The sequence below is a fragment of the Lates calcarifer genome, linkage group LG13, assembly GCF_001640805.2.
Source record: "Lates calcarifer isolate ASB-BC8 linkage group LG13, TLL_Latcal_v3, whole genome shotgun sequence".
NCBI classification, from domain to species: domain Eukaryota; kingdom Metazoa; phylum Chordata; class Actinopteri; family Centropomidae; genus Lates; species Lates calcarifer.
In genome coordinates, this window is record NC_066845.1 from 2,331,332 (window position 1) to 2,353,572 (window position 22,241).

Sequence of the window (22,241 nt, forward strand, 5' to 3'; positions counted from 1 at the left end):
AGGTCACACAGCTGTTATCTTTAATCACAGGCAGCAGTTAACGGGAGTCACCTGTGTGTTTCCTCTCCTCTGTAAATAAAGGGGAGGTTTCCTGTGACACCTTTGTGGTTAAGTTCTGATTTTAGATAAGAGTGATGGCCAGATTTTGTATCCTAAAAGGAAACAAAACTCACATGTTCTGTTTTTTGACACACAGGTAACACTTTACTGTACATCCCTCTATTTAGCATTTATAAGCAGTATATAAACATTATTAACATAGAGACAAAATAAAAAGAAAATGTAGTTTCCTACCTTGCCCTGCAGCAGCAGATTGGTCAATTCCTAGATAAAATGCATTAAAAAAAACGAGTGAGTAGAAGGTCAGCCATTAACCAGAATGTAGTGACTTGAATACATTTCTTGAGCTCTGAGAAATTCAAAATAGACATTTTTCACTATTTTCTAACATTTTATAGACTTAAGAATTGAGAAAAAATTAAGATAAAAATTGGCAGATTGATCGATAATGAAAATAGTTGCAGCCTTATTGGGAATGTAAGTATCTGATTGTGAATTTGACTGCTATTATATTTTAAATTACCATTATCTTTTTTTTTTAAATTGTCAAGGTTTTATCAACTCATATCCACTTACAAAATGACTGTATGAGTTGCATGCAGGAGAGCAAAGTTGTTTATAGACACGAATCAAAATAAGACTCTAAACAAAAGTTGACAGCCACGCTGGCTGCTGCATTCACATCATGCGTTAAAATCTTGATTACAAACAGCTGAGTGGGAAAATTGTTTACATCAGCCTCTAAACTTTTCCCAGGAGGGAGATCCTGGGAATTTCTGGCACTGACAACATGTCACCAAACTGCTTGGTGAATGTAGTGTGTGATAGCATGCTAATATTGTTGACTAAACTAACTAAGCTCATGAGAATGCCATTCGTTTTACTGGTATTTAGACATAAACTGAAAAAATGTAAATTTTGACCTCATAAAAAAGTCAAGGGATCAACAATCGGTGTAAGAGGGATACAATTCACAGCACCATTGTGGAGACATTCACTGAACCTCATGGTGGCACTACAGAAAAAGTCAGGGGGGCCCCAAAGTTGGTAAGCTTCATGTTCTGGGGACCATGAATGTGAGCGCAGAGTTTCATAGCAATCCATCTGGTAGTATATGAGATAATAACCCTGTGTTAAATATCTGCAGAACATAAATAGAATGAAAAACACAGCAGTGACTTCTGTCAGTAAAGCTTCTTGCTGTCAAACAGGTTTTAAGAGACGTGAGTCATCTCGTTTTGTCTTTGCTTGTCATAAAGACTTACATCAAAACGCTGCATTTAATCGGATGTGATTAATTCCAGTAGCAGCTCGTCCTGCTCATTCCCAGCCCTTACCTGCGTTATAAATTACAACAGGTCAGGTATAATCATCGCCGGGCCTTTTAGCTGTGATGAAAGTCAACACACTGGCCAAACTATCCTACAGCGAGTGTGTCTGCAGACCTGCAGTGGAGGCTGGATGGAGCCAGAGAGCGGTGGCGCCTGGCCTGCAGGTGCAGCCTCTTGGACGTGCAGCAGGGCCCATGAATGGCCGATTCAGAAAACGGCCCCCATCGGGCCTGTTCTCCAGGCCCAGGGCTAATCCCATCCCCTAATCGGATTATGTAAATTCCTACTCCACACACAGACTTTTATGGAAGGCTGCGTCTTTGAAACAACACTTGAAGGGTGTAAAAGGAACAGTGACAATTGGTTAAACTAGGCTTGTTTTTTTGTTTTTTTTTTATCTGAGCGGAGGTCGAAAGTGGGAGGCAGGGGATGGAGGGGGGAGGAGGAGGAGAGGGGTGAGGAGGAGTGGATTGAGAGAGGTGAGTCAGGACGCTGTGCTCTCCCTGTTTCCTCTGTAATTTATGTGTGGCCCTTTGGAATGGCTCAACAAGATTACCATAGTCATAACAAAACCCATATTGTTCGACTGTCAATCTGGATATGGTATTTTTACCTTTTGTGGCCCAATCAGGCTGAATTCAATAGCAGAGCAGCCAGCGATATCAAGGTCTTTTCCACGGTGTAGGGGACGGTGGGTTGTCCATGCCTAATGTCAGAGAAACAGAAAGGAACAAGTGTCCAGAGCAGTAAGAGAAGGATCAGAGAGATGAACGTCTCAGTTTCACCTCAATGGGAATTTATTTGTCACCTTTAGTGCTAACCTTCAAGGATTAAATGAGCAATGAATCATAAAAGCAGCACAAATAGTCACTTAAAAGGCTGTTGAATTAAAAAAAAAGAAAGACCCCGAATCCCCTCAAATGTTGCACAGAAACATCTCTGAAAGTCATTTAAAGTGACGATTTATTAATAATATAAATCATAAAGTGACCTCCAATGGGTCTAAATGACGGACGGACAGACGGGGGGGGGGGGGGGTTAACAATCACTCCTCAGTTAACGCCAGCCTCCTCGACAGCACACGTCACACAATAGGGTTCACCCTGCTATAAAATGTGGGATGCGAGCATGCAGCAGTCTTCCCCCCCGTACTCTCATCCCTCCCTCCCTCTCTCCCTCTCTGTCTCTTACTCTCTCCTTCCCTCTCACTCATAAGGATCTCTCAGCGAGCATGAGAAGACACAACTGAGTGGACATTCACACCTCCTGGGCTCCTGGACACCGATGACCTGCCGACACTGCAACTGAGATTTCTGCACATTTCTACGGACACACACACACACACAGGTGAGAAATCAGTGATATAATGAAGGATTTTTTTTTTTTTCTTTTCCCTGAGGCCGTGTGTTTCCACTTTGGTCAAGTAAATAATTAATCAGAAAGAGTATGTATTACAAGAAGACACTGTGCACTCTGCCTGCAGCTGTCTTGTTGTAATAAATGATGTGCATTTATACCAGACTTTGCATTAAGTGGAAGATCAAATCATTTGGACAATTTTTTGTTGTAGATCAGCCTTTGCTCACACTTACCATTTATTAGCAGTATATAAACATTTAATACATGGTGTATAATGACATAAGGACACTGTGTTTAACACTATACAGTATTTGTCAACATTTATAATGTCCCCTATAAAGATATATTTTATATTTTTATACCGGTGTTTAACTGTATTGTCTTTATACGTCCACTTATAGGAGCCCACAGGAGGAGTTATATCAGTTATATCAGATATAAGTAACTTATTATTAATAAGTTACTTATATCTGCTTTCAGTTATAGTAGATTATTAAGTGTTACAAATGTGTTTTAAGAGAATTGCTGGTTGAATAAAGACTGATATACGACAAATTATCATTATACTCAGATGTATAAATAATTTGATCTTAATGCAAAGTCTGGTATAAATGTACATAACTGTGTCACTGAAAAATCTATTTTAAAAGTAAAGGCCTGGTGAGAGCTAAAAAAATCTCTTGAAAACAAAAAGAGAAAAAAAAAGGTTGTATTTTGCAGAGAGAAACTGCAAATAACAAAATTAATTCTGGTAAACAACATCAATGTTGGATTTTAATGAATTATTCTAATCAATAACTATAATGTTGTGCAAAAACTTCAGTAAGGTGGCTAGTTTTCCATCTTATTTCCATCTGTCACCTCAGCACCAGGATGCAAATTATTTCATTATGATTAACCTACAGATTATTTTCCAATTTAAGTGTTTTTTTATGTACAACATGTCAAAAATAAGTAATTAAATAGTGGAAGATATTCAGTTTACTATCATGTACGACAAAAACAAGCAGAAAATCATATTTAAGAAGCTTGGACTTTGGCACGTTTGCCACTTTTGCTCCAACATCGAATAAAACGATCAGTCGATTGATTCGTTTTCTGCCAACCAACCAATTGTTGCAGCTCTGCTCACTCAGCACCATGACCAGGAAGGTGTTCACCAACACAAGGGAGCGCTGGCGCCAGCACAACGTCAACACCGCCTTCGCCGAGCTCCGCAAGCTCATCCCCACCCATCCTCCGGAGAAGAAGCTGAGCAAGAACGAGATCCTGCGCCTGGCCATGCGCTACATCAACTTCCTGGTGCAGCTGCTGGAGAGCCAGAGCGGTCAGCCGGCCAGCCACTCCCCCACCGCCCTGCTCACCTTCCTCAGAGGAAACATGGAGCAGCTGCAGTCCCCTCCACACACCTGGGCCCTGACCAGCTGACACTGAGGCTCCGTCACCGGGATCCAGCTGCGACAGTGCCGAGGCCTGGTAGAAACAGATACACAAATTAAAAAAATTCAAAAAAAAAAAAAAACAACTCTTGAGTGGACTCTCTGACCCTTTTCCTGGGTCTAAAAACTGATCTTGTCCTTTCTCAAGACTTCTTTTTGTTTCTGCATTTGTCACCTGTGTGTGACTCATGTTTCAGTGCAGAAGATGCAATATTGTGTGGTGATGTGGCTGCCTCCGTCGCTCATCAGTGTTGAAATATGATTTGCAGGTGAAAATTAATTTGTATTCTGCATGGATGTGTAAAACCTGGATGTACAATATTCCCTTCATGTCTTCGTGTTAATATTCCTTGTTGCCGACCCGGCTGGAACTAATTTACTTTTGCAATAAGAGGATGTTTTGCCAATGAGGAAAATGGAGGGGATTAAGGAATTTCTCATTTCAAGCAATAGATTCAGGAAGGCATTTGAATAGATAATGGCTCAGCCAATTCTCCAGACTGCAATCGTCTCAAAATAGCCAAGGGCACTTTTTTTTTTTTTTTTTTTAAAAATCGACATGCTGTTTTTTTCCTTGAGAAGACTAAATCTGACCTTTCAATTATCAAGGTTATGTGACTTCTGAGGAATCACCTCTAAGAAAGACTTTCTCGTTCCTTTTATACAACAATGTTCAATATTTATTGATTTGTGATACTTAGGATTGGGCTGATGAATTCTGGCAAAACTGACAATCCTCTCTGAATAATTATTTACTTCACCACACACATATAATTCTCATTTACATGTGATTTCATTGGAGTTTTTGTAAAATACGCATGTCATATAGCCAAAGATTATGAATTGATTGTCTACTGTGAAGAGTGTGCTAATTATCTTCTGATACCTCTTTTGTAAGTTATTTTGATTTGCTTGTGAATATACAGTATGTTATTTATTTCAACTATTTATTTAATAAATGATTTGTTAATAAAACACTTTCTGAATCCTTTTACTGAGAGAGATCACTCCAACTGTTACCTGTTACTGTTGAAAAGTGATTTTTGGGATGGACACTGGCACAGGGCAAATTGAGGAGGCTACTCAGAGCTGGAAAAAAAGACGGTGCTGAAATTATTATGTACTGCATATCGTAAACCGCTATTGTGTAGTGAGGAACTGGGACAGTGTCAGACTCCAATGAAATAATTTTACACTGTGTAGACGCAGCGAGCTGAAGTTAAGAGCAGAGCTGCTGCGTCGGTGCAAATCCTCTTTGTTCGTGCTCAATAAGCCAACATTTGTCCAAAAGTGCTGTGATGACCGTGTGGACACAAGGCTGACCTCAGCTCTCCGTCTACTGACCAGAGGCCTGAGAGAAAAGCAGTGAGAGTGACAGCTTAACTTGTGACCCCTGAGGTCAGAGGTCACTCTGGAGTCAAACACTGACCAGTTCACTGACGTGCAGATGGAGTTTTCTTAAGGAAAACGCCATTTTGTTGCTGCACACGGTATCTGACGACACTGGAGTCGTTACTATTATGTCTGTAAGGGCAGGAATTACTTGGAAAGAGATAACAAATTCACTCCTGATAGATTCTAATGAAAACACTAAAATCCAACTGATCAATATACAAAATGTTACTGTGCAACTAGATGAATGCTTTTTATGGGAAATGGATGAAACCAAGACAAAATAACAGATGAAAATCAATTATAGCTCCAATTAGGGTTGCAACTAAAGATGTTTTCAAAGAATAAATCAGTTTATTAAACCATAAAATGTAAGAAAATACTGAAAAATGTCAAAGTGATGTCTTCAAATTACTCATTTTGTCAGACCAACAGTCCAAAACACAGTTTACTATAAATGAATTAAGCACTTCATCAATTACCGGTGTAGTTACTGCTTAATTTTCTGTTGCTCAACAAACTGATTAATAAACTCCTTGTTTCAGCTCTAGTTCCAATGTCAGTTTTGTTTGCACCCGTCTCCTTGTTTTGGCGGCCATTTAAGAAGTCAGACATTTACATGCCTAATCGCCTATTGTGACTGTAGAAAATGTTGCTGCAACTAACTGAGCTGAAGAGTAAACACTGAGCTGGTTTCAGGCGCTTTCACCCCCGGCTGTTAAACTCTGGCTAATGGTGTGTAAACGGAGCAGAGGGCAGCTGGACACACTGACTGGAGGCCTGTGGGAGCTGACAGGTGACTCTTTGTAACGCTGCAAAAATACAAAATAAATCATATTATACTGGGACTGTTAACAAGTGCGCAGCAGCAGTCTGTCTCTCCCACAACATGAGTTTGAGGGGTATTTACCTCTTTTCAATTTCATGGTGATTTGAGTAATTTCATGGGGAATTGAAATAAAACTGCGGTTATTAATAGCTGAGTCGCCTGGTAATATGAACCACATTTAAAAAACTCTTTACTTCTTTATGTGTGGAATGTTTTGGTGTAATTCACACTCCCTAATGTTCAGTTATTCAACTGTCATTTGAAACCAGACAGCAAGACCTGACAGCTTTTTCCATGCATGCTGTCAGACTGTGAAATACATTTTGCTGATACACCTTATTTACAGAAATTGCCCAATCACAGTATGAGCATTACTCTGACCTCAACTTTCCAGCAGGATTACGAAACGCTGCATTGAAAATAATAACAAATCTGTACGCGTCTCATTCCCCCCACCAAGTATATTTGCCTGATTGACTATTCTCTCCCAAGTATGTGGGTAATCGTCTATTGAGAGCACATTTCCTTATCAGCGTCTAACACACTGTCTGAATCCGTTATCACAATGGGCCAGATCAGTGCAGGCAGCCCCTCGCTCTCCCGGCTGAGGCGCCCATGAAAAAGAATTTCTGGAGTTGGGTGCCAACCGATAGGCCCTGAGCTCTTTATCCCCTTAAAGCCAATTCACACTCTGCATGTTTAAATATCTCAGCTCAACCCCTGCCCTCCCACTCCCGTCATGCACTCGAGCCCCCTCCTCCCTCTTCGCCTTTCCTCTCGCTCCCCTATCACCCCGCCACGGCTGCGAGTCCAAGCGTGGACTGCCGCTGCAGCCGACCTGCAGCCCTGCAGTGGGTGGGTGGGAGGGTGGATGGGATTGCAGGTGCAGGGCTGGTTGGAGGGTGAGAGAGAGAGAGAGAGAGAGAGAGGAGGGGAGTCCTCCATTGTTGGGCTGGACAGCACCCTCTCTCCTCTGGAGCACCCTCTGATGGGGGAGCCCACTGACAATCACGCATCCTAATCTGATTATGCAAATATCTACTTCAAAAAGCAATACGCTGTAACCCTTACCCTGTGGTGGAAAGACAGAGTGAGGAAGAAGGAAGGAAGGAGATGAGGCAGCAGGAATGTAGAGAGGAAAGGGTAGATAGGTTGCATTCCCAAGAAAATTAAATACAAGGGCAAAACTTGCTGTTAGACTCAGTTCTGTATGCAACACCCTCATACACCGATCATTAGTTTCTCTCACACGTCCTCTGTACCACTGGGGGAGGTCTGAGGACGAAACACTACACACTTACACACTCTGAATGGCCACTGCTCAACAGGGCATTGAACTCAATATTCAAATGCTTATTGTTTTTCCAGACGTTCCTGAATCCAGCGTCAAAAGGAATCTACAATGTTAATGAGGGGGCCAAAGTACCCAGAGTTAAGATTTTAGACGCCCAAACAGTCGGAGGTGACATTTTCCCAAGAACAGCACTGCCTCAACGCCACTGATTCCTAAAGGCATGGTCGACACCCCCCTCCAAAATATTCAGACCAAGCTGACCCCCCCGGCCTCAGCCGATGTCTGAAATCAGCTGCTTCATTCTGCTGGTAGATGCATCTCTAAAAACCGATTCAGAGCCTACATCCATCTGTTAGGCTGTGCTAACTGTAGTTAAAACGACATCTTGTTCAACAATGACACTGATATAACGAAGACACTTAACATGTTGATGTTACGTTAACCAAGTTCAACATTTTATTTTAGCGTATTAGCATGCTAGCATTGCCAATTAGTGTTCAACACCGTACAGGTGTGGTTGATAGAAATGTCTGTTTTTCCAAGTATTTGGATCTTAGCCAAAGTACTGGACAAATTTGACCTGATAAAGGGATTCCCAAAGTTCAATTCCTCTATGAACATGAACTCACATTATTCCATCCAATAGTCGTCTGAGACACCTCATTCAAAACCACAAATGTCAAATTCAGTGAGACGACAGACAAAAAGTTTGGGAATCGGCAAAATTGTACAAAATCTTGTGCCAACCCATCTAGAATCCTGCTGGCGCTGCTAAATGTAGGGTTAAGAAATGGTCATTAGGAATCATCTACAAAGGCACGGTGGATATCTGTGTCAAATTTTATGTTAATCCATCCAATAGCTGTTTCATTAAAAATACAACAATGTGAACCACATGGTGGGGGGATAAGAAAAAGCAAAAAAAAAAAAAAAAAAACAGTCTGAGACCAACTGTCGTTGCTAAACCCTTCAGCCACGATCCTAGTGTAGGAAAATATCACAACTGAGGAAAAATGCTTTCTACATCTCATTAAAACGAACGTGTTTGGCCTCACTCTGCGACACATCAGTGGCATGCAGGGGAATTCTTCCACAGGCACCCACATGCTCTCACAACTTCCTCAGATTATGCAATTGTGTCCAAGCCTATTGAGCTGAAGTCATTATCGTTTTTCTGTGTATTTTACTCCATCTCTCCACAGCTGACAAGTAGAGTCTGGGCTTCTGAAGTCTCCTTTTACCTTCTGTTTGTAGCTTCCTAGTACAGGTTATATGTTATTCTTATTTTTCAAATACTGATTAACTTTACACCCATTACCTTTAACCACCAACCATTTGCTCGGGGTGCGTCTGTTATCTTTTGTGTCATGCTGCACAAAGAGGAACTACGTGCCAGAGTTCAGTTTGTTTAGTTAATATTTACTCCTCTTGGTGAACATTTGAAAAAGGATCAGGCCCGAGCAGCCTTTCCTCCTGAGAAACCACCATGGAGCTGAGGCAGCGTCTCTCCTGTTTGTGTGCTGCTGGTATTTAGTGCGACATGGAGTGCAAACGCAGGGAATATTTTGGTGTGGTACACTGAAGGCAGCCACTGGATTAACATGAAGCCTGTGCTGGACTCACTGATCGACAGGGGACACCAGGTGACGGTCCTGGTCCCAAGCGCATCGATGTTCATGAACTCAAGCGAGTCAGCCCGCTTTCGCTATGAACCATTTGATGTCTCAGTCTCATTGGAGGAAATGGAGGAGTTTTTTGAAAAGTTCATTCAGTTTTCCATGTATGAGATGGATCATATGAACTACCTGCAGATTTACCTTCGATTCATAGATCTGATGAAGCTCGACCTGCAGTATTCTCTACAGTATTTGGACGGCGTGCTGAAATCAGAAACCATCATGAAGAAGCTGAAGGAAGGAAAATACGACCTTCTCCTGGCTGACCCCATCTACCCCGGCAGCGACTTAGCAGCAGAGATTTTGGGCGTCCCCCTTGTCTTCTCTCTGCGCTTTTCCATAGCCCATAACTGGGAGAGGCTGTGCGGTCAGGTGCCCGCTCCACCTTCGTTTGTCCCTGGTGCTATGAGCAAACTGACGGACAAGATGGACTTCTCAGAGAGAGTGTGGAACTTTCTCTTCTATGCACTGCAGGACGTCGTAATGAAACACATTTACTGGAAAGAAATAGATAAATATTACTCTGATGTCAAAGGTAAGCAGCGACAGCCACAAGAACACATATTGTCCTTTGTGGGTTTAACTGCTTTGGATTCATTGCAATGCTTTTATTTCCAATCACTTTTGTCAACAACAGAATTTTAAAGTTAGCGATCTCATCTTGAGTATTTGGCCATGCTGGGTTGCTGTCATTCATTATTTTTGCATTGCGACAGGGACGCCTATCAATGCCTGTGAGATGATGGGTAGGGCAGACATCTGGTTGATGCGAACATACTGGGATTTTGATTTTCCACGTCCTTTCCTCCCCAACTTCAAATTCGTCGGTGGGATCCACTGCAGACCTGCTAAACCTTTGCCAAAGGTAGTAGTATCAGCCATTTAAGCTTCTGCGAGAAGAATGGAAAATGCTGGTTTGGTTTTCACTGGGATGATATTATACTTCACTTCTTGCAGGATATGGAAGAATTTGTGCAGAGTTCTGGAGACGCTGGCATCGTGGTCTTCACTTTGGGATCCTTCATCAAGAACATCACCGCAGAGAAAGCAAACATGATCGCCTCAGCCCTCTCTCAGATCCCACAAAAGGTCAGAGGACACCAAGTGAAATCAACTTGAATAACCCGATTGCAGTTTTTTTTTTACGTCTATGATTATATGCTGTTGCAGCTCAAATCAGTGTTTTTGTATGTTCTATCCACTTAAATGCAGATAGCTTGTACTTTCTACTTCAGCCAACCATTTTCCACAGCATACCCACGCGTTTCAAGAACAACAAAGTCAACTTCAAAGACTTGAAACTAGCTAAAAACAGACAATCCCTGACAGCAGCCAGCCTCATTTCTTGTCAGCGTTACTCTATAATCACATAGGCAAAGCAGCAGGAAGATCAATGTGTTTTAAAAACTCTCATTTTTTATAGGTTGAGAGAGTCTTTTTTTTTCCAACAACATTTACTGAACCCAGTCTTATTTCACTGGTGACTGTCAGATTTCCTTATATGCCACCATGTCACTGCTTGAAACTGCAGTATCATTTGAAGTTATGTAACAATGATTTTGTCTCAGATTTATTTTCATACCACACTGACTTTCACAGCACCTGTCTGGAGAGTTCAAAGATAATCTGCAGTTAATGATAATGTATGAAGTGAGACAGGATTTGCAGTCAATGATTTGCAGGACTACAGCATGCAACCAACCAATATGGTTTTCAAAGTTACGATGACATGGCATTTTTCTCTGGTTGAACTGGGATGTGGAAGCAGTAAGTGATGGTACCAAATCACTTTGAAAACACAAATTAATCATCAAGGATCGACTACTTTCCACATAGAGCTGTTATAAAATACAATTATTTTCCTTTTCATTTTAGCATTTATCATTAAATGTTATGACATACAGGACATTATGACATAACATTAGCACTGTGTTTACTGTTGTTTGTAGGTGCTGTGGAGATACAGTGGAGAAAAACCTGAGACTCTGGGTGCCAACACCAGATTATACGACTGGATCCCTCAGAACGACCTGCTGGGTAAATAAAGCTTTTATAAAAGCTACAATATTGCAATGACATTCATGACTTACTTTGAAATGTATAACACTGTTTTGTTTTTCATTTCCAATCATTTAGTTTGATGGTATAAAATCCAAAAGGGACATACACTTTAAAACATCATGCAGGACTTTAGAGGAATCAACCAATCTTTTCTTATGAACCGAATGTAAATATGTAGGTTTTATTAAGTTAATTCAACTTAAAAATGTCTGGTTTTAAACCTATAAAAATGCTCTGACTAGAAGTCTTGAAAAGTGATGAGCTGAATGAATGAAAGATTTCACTCAACTCACTAAATTCATTTTCTAAAGTAATATCAGCACATTAGCAATATTTGAAAGGCGCTGCGTATATTTAATACATGTCAAATTAAGTCACAGTTGTTATTCTTCTCAAAATGATAACAATGCAAACTACAATAAACAGTGAACGCTAACTCCGTGAGCAGGTCCATACAGTAAGCTTTGTCCCAATTTCATACTAATTATACACAATATCCGTCATATAGCAACAGGAAATGATATAATACTTCTTGCGTCAGAAGTCATTCAGACTGTGACCCAGCTGTTTCATTACCACTTTTTCAAGCTCCAGGAATTTCCTTGATTTACTAATGCTTTGCATTGTGGAACAATAGTTTCCATCAACAGCACCCTCAGAAGTCAAGTGTTTAGTATACATACTGATTGTTTTGCGTATACTCTGTCACTTTCCCAGTGTGAATAAACCACAGCGTTTCCTCTTCATAGGCTCTACTTAGGCCTGCCCTGGTAGATAAAATTACTTGGTTTCAACAGAACACCTTATTTCACTCTTCAAGCTAACTAATTTTTGGCAGCACGCCTGTCTTCATCTGTAACAACATCTACAGTTGTAGCTATGGATAATAACCTGGGTTACACTCTTCCCTCTTTAAAGTGCACAACTCTCTACAGGCAGTCACACACTGCACCACCCACCACCACAAGTAAATTCTCAACCTGTGGGAAACATTGCAATACATACACTAAACCTCGTGTTTCGTAAGTCATATGACACAGTTTGTGTCTTAGACTGGACCAACATGGATCAACGTGGTGAAAAGATGCATTGAGGCTATAGGGTAGAGGCTTTCTGCAGTTTTACCAAACTCTCTATGGGATCTGATGTAGCCAGCTTCCACTCACTCAGCCCTTTCCAATATTCAGTACATGTTTACAGGAGTCACACAAGGCTGCATTACATGGTTTATCATTTGGTTAATTTGTTGATTTGTTGAAAAGATGCTCAACTGAAGAACAATAGCAACTAACAGATCTTCCATCCTCCATCTGTGTATAAATTTGACTAATCGATTAATCAGTTTCTGCACTAAAGTACTGGTTGGCTACTGGGTTCCTGGGGAAGTAATAAAACTGCCATTTACAGTGAAGGTCAATAAGGGCCTGAACAACAAATCACTGACCCCCACACCTCCTCTGAGGTTAATCTGGCTACTGAGTCACACAATAGTGAAGAGAGAAAATGCGCTTTAACGGCCCGTCTTGGTTGGAAAAAGTAATGAAGTAATGGATGTCTCATTAACTTTGATACCCTGTCAGGTCACCCCAAGACCAGAGCTTTCATCACCCACGGTGGCACAAACGGGATTTATGAGGCCATCTACCACGGTGTTCCACTGGTGGGCATCCCATTGTTCGCTGACCAGCCAGAAAACCTGATCCATATGAAGGCTAAAGGAGCTGGACTTATCGTGGACTTAAACTTCATGAAGACAGAGGACCTTAGAGATGCGGTCAAAGCTGTTATCAATGAGAAATCGTAAGTTCTCTCTACACTTTAGGGTTACTGTTTTAGGGTATCAGAGGTATGGAACAGTTATTTTCCTGCCATTTTGTCTTTTTGGTGTGCTCTCAACAATACAGAAGTTAGACTTTATACCACATAGAATGCATTTTAACACACTGATCATAAAGTCTAAAATATTAAAGTATGGATATGGATTTTGCCATAATAAAGTAGACTGAAACTGGACTCAAGACATGTTGAATGAGGTATGTCAGGGTTAAATTACAACCACAGAATTTCAAGGTAACAGTGAGATAAACTAAACCAGTGGATGGCCTTTTCCCCACACATATTGGCTTTTCTGTCTACATTAAAAAGAATTCTACATTTTTTAAAGCAAAAAATGTACATATAGAAATTAAAAATGCATAATGCCCACACATAACCCACATGCTAACCTCTCTACATCCACTCTCATAGGTACAAGGAGAGTGCTATGCAGCTATCCCGCATCCACCACGACAGACCCATGAGCCCGCTGGACGAGGCGATATTCTGGATCGAGTTCACCATGAGAAACAATGGAGCCAAAGCACCTGAGGGTCCAGGCCCACGAGCTCACCTGGTACCAGTATCACTGCCTGGACGTCCTGGCCTTCATCCTCACCATCGTCCTGTTCCTCACGTTCCTCTTCATCAAGACCTGCAGTTTCTGCTTCCGGAGGTGTTGTGGCAGGAGGGGAAAGACAAAGAGAAAGGCTGAGTAATGGACTGAATTAAGAAGGTAATGAATAAGAAAACAGTTTAATTGTTGTCCTGTTGGTTTAAAGCATATATTGTAGCCACAGTGTCCTGGATTTGAATTAATGGCCTGGGACCAGTGACTTTTGTAAAAACCATAGAAAATCTAAGTTTACAGCATCCAGTATTTGAACTGTAAATCTGCAGAGTAATGATTTTGTTATTTCACTTGTTTTGTTACCATAAAGTTAAAACGTTCTTAATCCCTCACACAAATACCATGTATTTGCTCGTTCCTCGTAGCACGTTCCTGTTGTTTGCTCCTTCATGTAAAGCCAGTAATTAGCACAATTGCTTACAGGTGCAAGCTAATTAGCATAACTGCACCTGAGGCCAATTTAACGTCAAAAGCTGGAGGTTCATTGGCTGGTTTAAGTTTGGGGGGAAAAAAGAACAAACAAAGGGATTTTATTCTGTGCCTTTAATTGGATAATATTAATGACACCCCACTGCTTCAGGTTTTTTTTAGCACGCTGCAGCACGATCACAAATATTTATACAAGCATGGACATGTGGGCTGCAAATCAAAACATACAGAGAATACTGTATTATTAACACAAATAAAGTGACGTAATCAAACTAAAAAAAATAAACAGCCCTCCTAAATACTCAGAACAGAGCTGACAGAGCTTCGCACATTCAGATTTTCAGATACATTTTTCATGTATGAACAGTGTGGGGATTATTTTTTGGTTTTATTTCCATCATTTTTTCAGTTTTCCATCCTCTTTGACCTTCCATAACATGAGCTCCATGCAGGCAGCAGCGTCCTCTGCAGTGTCGTGGCCACACACTGGGAAAAAAACAGTAATATATTATTTAAAGAGATGCAAACAATGACAGTCAACATCCTCAGCAATGAATCACTTCTATTGTTTTACATTTACATTTTGTGAGATTTAAACTCTAATTTTATAGTGTGACTGTGATTTTGTCTTTATTTGGATTTAGATTTTGATTCAGATGGATGGTAAATATTAAAAAGGACACATAAAACAGACACTTGTATGGTTGCTGTAATCCATGGTGACCCACCACTCTCTTGGATGATCCTCCGGAGGTATTCAGCAGTGAGATTGTTGAGGGTCAGCTTGTGAGGGGGGCCCAGACGGTGGGGGAAGACCACTGATGTGTCCACCACCGTCCCATGAAGTAACTACAGCAAAGAGGAAGATATCTGAAGCTCTCACTTGGTGATCCCTCTGAGGGAATGTGAAAACTACTCCGTGATTATAAATAACCAGAATTTTCAGCTTGAGTGTGGATTTAATCAGTGGAGTATCAGTACATTTAACATACTAGTACCTTATTTCCATTTCTGCTACTTTATACTTCTACTCAAGAAAAACTGTACGTATACTCCTACAGCTTCTTTCACCGCTGGTTTTACTCCAGGTAAATCACCATGGTAATTTAAAACTCAACCAGAAAAGTATTAATAAAATGCATGAGTGTAGTTTAATGTGGGACACTACATTTTGGTGTTTTTTAAAGCCACTTTAAAAACTGGAGTGAGGACTAAACCAATGTATCACATAACAAATGCTTCTAATTAGCACCCAACAACACTTACCTTTGCAGCACGGTTTGTAATAATGACATTTGAAAATAGTGTTATTCACCTATTCAGCATCTTATACATTATTCTATTGGAGCCAAATCTATTTAAAAATATAAATGAAGATTTTTATTTATTCATTTTTTAAAAAGGCGCTATTTCTAGATGACCCTATTGACAGAAAACATGACATGGCATTCAAATGAATAAGTAAAAACTATACTTGCGAAATAAAATGAGAACAAAGGGTATGCGGCCATTTGAAACATATTGTGAAAGCAGCTATGTGAAGTCAGTGATGTTGAGTAAAGCTTTTAGTGGTCACCTTCAGGGCACAGAGGTCTGTTTCTAGGCTGTGTCCGATCAGAATGGTGTCAGCGCTAATGAAGCTCAGTAAGGTCTCCTGCACCTCTCTGATGAAGGTGTTGTTACCCTTCACATCCTCCTCACTGATGCCTGAAAACCTACACAGGTAAAAAGTCACAAGCTATTGAAAGAGCAATGGCTCCATGATCAAGTTAACACCTCTTCTTAGTTTCCCAACATTTTTGCTTAACGGTGAATCTTAAATGATTGTTAGATACAGATTCAGACAGCAAACGCAATTACATATCACAATCCCATAACATCATTACCTGGTGTTGTAATCAATAACACCATTATCAGGTCTGACGAAGGTGTCGTAGACAACTTGAAGACTGGAGTTGACCACCGTGACTCTGGACAGCTCCAAACCATGAACAGTATAACACTATGAAGACAAACATAAATGCAATATTCAAGTTTTCACTGGAAACTGAAGCTTGACAAAGTAAAGGCCTACTCAATATGAAACATTACCTTTAATAACACCAACAGCAAGTATCAGGAGTAAAACTTTGTGACCTTAATTAGTTTGGTATCCAGTGAGAAGAGGTTAAAATCTCTAATCAAACCTTCTATGTACAGACTATGTTATCATAAAAGGATAAGATGATCAGGAATTGTAGTAGTCTCGGTCACGTGACCACGTCGGATTTTAAAAAGCTTAGACTTAGCACCACTTTGGCATCAGTAGAAATGGTGGAGAAGTCTTGAATACTACACCACTATTACAAATGGAGCTGCTGGAGGCTTCAGTTGTGTTTAGGTGCTAAACATTACAACCTAAAATTTTAAGACCCTGCCCCCACAAAGAAGCTGTAGTCACCATTTCACAATCCAAAGAGTAGACCCCAGGACAGCTGGTATCTGAGGGATGTCTGGGGATGGTAGACACAAACCCATCCAGGCTGAGGGAATCATGGACATGCAACTGTTGAAGACACAAAATCAAAGAAGAGACTAACTGGTAAATTCAAGGAGGTGTTGTAAGTCATGGAAATTCCTCACTCTCAGTTTCATTTCCTACCTTAAACACCTGACATCCAGGTGCTCCCATGACTCCTTCACAGCAGCTGTAGCGGGTCTCCACACCACCTGGCACTGCAACAGTTTCAAAACATCTCAAATGCTCCAAAATATTTATTGTATACCTTACACCAGCATATATCTCAAAACATGAAACATAAAAAACAAGCCAAGCTGCCTGCAAGCAATCTGCATTTTTCACAGTTTTCTGATGTTTTATAAACCAAATGCTTGATCAATTAATCAAGAAAATAACTAGCAGGTTAATTGGTGGTGGAAATAATTGTTACTTGCAGCCCTGCAATGTTATACTCACCTCTATTCTCAATTCCTTTCCCATAATGGTAGTTGCACTCCTCCTTGCGAGTGTGTTTGCCTGTTTGGTTCACAGAGTACGTGGCCCCACATCGACAGCAGATCCTCTTGAGGGCTTTTATCGACAAAACAGAGAAAGCTCATCACCAGAGAGAAATATGCTGAGAGGGTTAGGGTTAGAAACCCTCACTCCTAGTGCAGCTCAAGTTAAAGGTGCCCTCTAGTGGCACAATATGACAACAGCATCAACTTGTCTTTTCATAGAGTTCAAGTGTAGATGGAGTGTGAGGTTTTCACTTACAGTCTGTGTTGCCTTTCTTATTGTCAGTGAAAAGAGCAGCAGATCCAGGTTTCTCTGGATGCTGCATGGGATAGTTGCTCTCAATCAGTTCTCCCTCAGTCAAAATATAATCCCTCAAACTCTCATACAATGCCATATCATCTGCTAGGAAAAAAATGAATACACTGAGAAGCTGTCGAAGAATGAATGAAATGATAAATGCAGTCAAAAGGAAAATCACTCTCACCATTTCCTTTTAACTTCTTTGGGTTAAATGGTATGTTGCCTTTTGATCTTTGGCTGTTGACCTCATTTTCATCTGCACCAGAAAAAAAAAAGTCTTTTAATCAGAATCATTTACACATTTCATGGAGAAGAGTTTGGGTTTCCCAGAGATTCTCACCTTTAGCTGAAGCAGCACTTTGGTTCTTCAGCCTCTTCAGTGAATTCACGGCAATGCTCAGATATTTGAGTTTGTTCACACTGCGATTGTACACAGTCCTCTCTTCAGCTACAGCCTGTAAACAATAAAACAACAGAGAAAAGAATAAATATCCAGACTGTAGTTTACAATGAGGACAAGTTTCATCAGCATATATTCACCTTTTCAAAAGCATCATTGACATTGGCTGTTGTTTTAAGGAACTCCTCTGTGAACATGTTGACGTAACGCTGTCGGATATCATGGGGCACTTTATCTTTGGCGGCCTCGGGCTGCTGCTTCTGTTTACGTTTAGCACGCACTGGCTGAAAGAATAAATTCATTATTATCAATCAAAGGTTATTACATATTTCTACCTTAAACCAGATGTAAGTTTATTTCAAGTCTTACCTTATCAGCAGCAGCATGGGCAGCAGGCTGAGTGGAGGCAGCTGGACTTGAATGTGCCGCAGCAGAGGTCAGCATAGGTTTACGAATCGGAGCAGGAATGAGCAGAGGTGCTGTTGCACGGTATCTCTGCAGAGGGGTAACTGCAGCTGGATGGTATGTTTGTTTCACACTGACAGAGCTCATATGCACTGGACTGACTGGGGTCAGCACAGAAGTAACTGGGCTGGAGCTTGAAGTAGCGGACAGAGGGAAGGCGCCCTCTGGGAGGATCAAGTGCAAGTTGTTGCCTACTTCAATCACTGCAGTTCCAAAAGATAGGTAGTTCATGTAAGCTGTGTGATAAGACAAAAACACACAGGCAGATATGATGCATTCAGGCAAAGCTACTACAATACACCAGAAAAAGAAATTCCTCTCAGTTTACACACAAGGACTCAAGATGTTTTACTGGTAAAAATTTAACAAAACATTTTTGCAATCTTCAAATCCAGTCCACTACAGCCAACAGGAGCTTACCACTTTGCACGTGAGCAGGTTGTGTGTTTGCAGGGGTCTGAGTGGGAGGACAAGTCATGGTCTGGGTCTCTGGTGTCCTCTGACAGGTGGAGGAAACAAAAGCCTGACCACCTTTTACTGAAGCAGTCAGGATGGAGGCTCTCTGCTGCACCTGCTGGATCCTGGACGTGATGGAGGACTGGGAGCCAAATCCTGAAGCTGCTGGCCCATGCAGAGGTACCAAAATCTTGGGCTGAGGTCTACTCTTTGCTGCTGGCTGCTGAATGAGTAGATCATTCAAAAATTTACAGTTAGTATCTTTAAACCTGTTATGCCTTTCATTGATGTGCATAATTTCTTTCCTGGGTGTCATTTTATTCATATGCACACCAATTTTAAATGTGTTGATACAGCCACCAGCTTTTAAATGTTTAATGGTAGCAGTTAATTTACACTGTAGTTTTTTTTGTTTTTTTTTACTTTTTGAAATGTAAAAACTCTTTTATGGCTGCAGCACCAATTGCAAGAAAAACATTTAGTGTATAAAACAGATTTAATGTTGAGGAATGTTGTAAAATTCCCTTACACGTCTATGCATTTCAGATTTCAGATTAGCCATGTTGTATTTTCAGTATGTGGCATGTACCTCTGTATGTTTGGCTTCATGAGCAACTCTCTTCTTTCCTGCTAATGCCTGAGGTGTGGTGTTCAACTCCTGCTTCTCCACATCTGTAGCTGCAACCTAAAAATGACAAAGTGAGGGAGAAGATCTCTACACTGTTGAAAAAATGTCTTCATCTTAGATTTGGAGTACCTTCAGCATACTTACAGACACATCAGGTTGTTCCTCATTTCCCTTATTCTCATTATTTGCCTCCATGAAAGATCCTGTAGCATTCTTCCATTGGGTCACTGTCTGACAGCTCCACATCTGAATAGTTGAGCTCCTCCTCCTCGGAGCTGGAGATGATTATAACCTCTTCGTTATCTGCCCTCACCAAAAGCTGCTCAGTGGGTTCAGATGATGATTCAGCTCTGAGAGTTGTGCAGTGTGAGCTACCAGATGTTGATGAAGGGTGTCGGGTTTGAAACTGGTTGCTGCCTGAAGCTGGTTCTGGTTCTTGCTCCTGGTGTCTTACAGATGAGGTCTGGTTAATGATGGCTCTACCCTGCATCTGTCCTGGTATTTTGCCTGTCATTTTCTGGCTGTGTGGCACCAATGATGGTGCACTTTGCTTGGGAGACCAGTAGTTATGAACTCTGCTCTGACCTGGCTCGGCTTGCTTGGTGTGTTGCCTGCATGGTGAGTTGACATTTGCAGCTGGAGCGTTATAAAAAAGTGAATTCTGTGATGGAAGATTATGTGGCTGCAGTGGATTCATTTTCTCAACACTATAGGACAGCTCAACCTGAAATGTGTTTTCTTCCTCTTCTTTCCCCAGATTGTTCCAACTCTTATCTTGCTGGTCTGTGGAGGCAGAAAGACCTGCAGGTTCAGGATTGTTCTCTTCTGTTTCAGCAGCCTGAAAACAAGTAACTTTCTGACATTTGCTTTCCAGATCTTCTACACATCCAGTTAAGTCAACTACACTCCCATCAACTGGTATGTCAACAACACACTGATTATAAACTTTATTCACCTTGACTCTCGATGCACATGGAGATGTGACCTGGCACACTTCAGCGTTTGCAAGGCAGAGCGGGGGAGAATCAATTAAAGTAGGCGTTGCTTTGACCTCCTTCAATTCTTCTATTGCACTCTGGGATTTGCCAGTAACACAACTGAGTTTCTGGGTTCGACCTCTTTTGTTGTCAGGCGAGGGAGGAATGTCAATTATCAGGACACTGTCGTCATAGGAGTCATCAAGTGGCTCTGGAGATGACTGATGGGAAAGCTGAGCCTGAGCAGCTGGTTTCTTTTGGTCACAGCGTACAGCCTCTCTTTCCCTTTTCAAACCATTTCCATTTTTCACTTTCTGCTCCTTCCCTGATGAACTGTAAGACCGCAGGTCAGCAGAAAAGTTGGACAGAGGGTCATACTCCAAATCAGTCCTTGGTTTTGAGTTGTCAACCACGTACTTCCTTACTTGGGAGTACGTCTTAGTGAAGTCTGTGCATGAACTTCTGTCTACACGTTGACCTGCAGTCTTACAAGCAGAGAAATCAGGCACAGCATTTGTATCGTCTGCCTGTATGTTCTGGCAGCGCGACAGACGCTTTTGCTCCTGCTCCACTTCGTGCCTTACGGTTTCGATCTCCTTGTTGATCCGCTCCAGCTCCTGGAGGCAGTCGTCTCTGGTCTCATCACCCACTAGTGCTCCACAGGCAAAAGATGGGTAGCCATTTTGGACTCCTGCTAGAAGGGAATATAAAATGAAATTTGTATCAGAATGGGGTGCTGCTCATTTGACCTGTAGCTTGCAAAAGAAAAAATGTCTTTCCACAATCATGTTTTGTGTGTAGATTACTTGTTTGTTTGGTTTTTTTTTAAAAAAATTAAAAAAAAATAAAAACTTCTGTTTTTCGGAGACTAAACAAGGGCACTGAACCAAAAAAAAGAAAGAAAGATAAAATATTCCGTATATCATTTTTCCCTTGTTGATAATGGATCCAAATAAGTGCTTAATTTGATATTAAATGATGCATTATGCACTACACTTTAAAAAAAATCACACACGTTAAAATAGTAAAAGGCAGCAAAATTATTCGAGGGGCTAACAAAAAAAGTGTGTAATTTAACTCACTTTACATGCCTAAAACATTTTCAGTTGAAAAAGTGTAAAGTTATCATGTTTACGTACAGTCAAAACTTAGAAAAATGGTTTTTAGTGTTAAACATGTCTGTGTTTCTTGCCATTTATGCGACAAGCTAAGACAAGCTAATGCCTGTTGTCGCGTGTAGCTGTAGCATACCTCGACACACTGACCTGCTGAGTGGACTATCGCTGATTTACACGCTGCACCAAATACATCCCGCACTTCTGTAGCATGTTTGTACGAACAGTGAGGCCGCTCACAAAACCCACGTTTCGAGAGAGGGCAGTTTATATCAGCAAAAAGGCCAGACGAGGGAAACATCAGCAAAGACGCCACTTTTCACGATTCACAAAACCGTTTAATTCGACTAATTGGGCGTCGACCAACAGGTGGTGGGTCCAACTGAAACACGAGGAATGCCAGCCTCACTTATATAGACTCTACTCCAGTCCCGACACGACCGTTAAAAGACGTTAAAGCCGGTTCCTTTAAATAACTCAGAAGATGTATGTTTTCAGGATATAAAACTAATTTAATCAAACAATAAATAGACAGTAACAGTTTTCGAGCTATGTCGATTTAGTAATTTGGTGTGGTTGACTGCAG

General features: G+C 41.0%; 3 protein-coding genes and 1 long non-coding RNA gene across 4 annotated transcripts; 2 read left to right on the forward strand and 2 right to left on the reverse strand.

The window, feature by feature from the left end:
• Positions 1–293: 293 nt before the first annotated feature.
• LOC108876332 (uncharacterized) lies at positions 294–3,552 on the reverse strand. Its single transcript, XR_007814454.1, has 3 exons — positions 2,655–3,552; positions 2,005–2,097; positions 294–324 (listed from the first exon to the last, which is right to left on the reverse strand). It is a non-coding gene; the product is annotated as an uncharacterized LOC108876332 (long non-coding RNA).
• A 95-nt stretch (positions 3,553–3,647) lies between these two features.
• tal2 (T-cell acute lymphocytic leukemia 2) lies at positions 3,648–4,730 on the forward strand. Its single transcript, XM_018665542.2, has one exon. The coding sequence runs from the start codon at positions 3,891–3,893 to the stop codon at positions 4,176–4,178; it is 288 nt and encodes a 95-aa protein (XP_018521058.1). The 5' UTR covers positions 3,648–3,890; the 3' UTR covers positions 4,179–4,730.
• Positions 4,731–8,877: 4,147 nt separating this feature from the next.
• LOC108876852 (UDP-glucuronosyltransferase 2A2-like) lies at positions 8,878–15,011 on the forward strand. Its single transcript, XM_018666671.2, is given in 8 exon segments — positions 8,878–9,214; positions 9,216–9,915; positions 10,097–10,245; positions 10,338–10,469; positions 11,330–11,417; positions 13,022–13,241; positions 13,689–13,797; positions 13,799–15,011. Coding segments are annotated over 8 exon segments (1,599 nt in total). The 5' UTR covers positions 8,878–9,190; the 3' UTR covers positions 13,976–15,011.
• zgc:152968 (uncharacterized protein LOC564848 homolog) lies at positions 14,416–22,115 on the reverse strand. The gene is given in 17 exon segments (XM_018694926.2): positions 14,416–14,802; positions 15,045–15,165; positions 15,893–16,031; positions 16,203–16,318; positions 16,757–16,861; positions 16,958–17,031; positions 17,273–17,386; positions 17,573–17,713; positions 17,799–17,870; positions 17,955–18,069; positions 18,155–18,298; positions 18,384–18,715; positions 18,900–19,158; positions 19,525–19,620; positions 19,708–19,761; positions 19,763–21,234; positions 21,806–22,115. Coding segments are annotated over 17 exon segments (3,594 nt in total). The 5' UTR covers positions 21,957–22,115; the 3' UTR covers positions 14,416–14,713.
• Between the last annotated feature and the right edge of the window lie 126 nt (positions 22,116–22,241).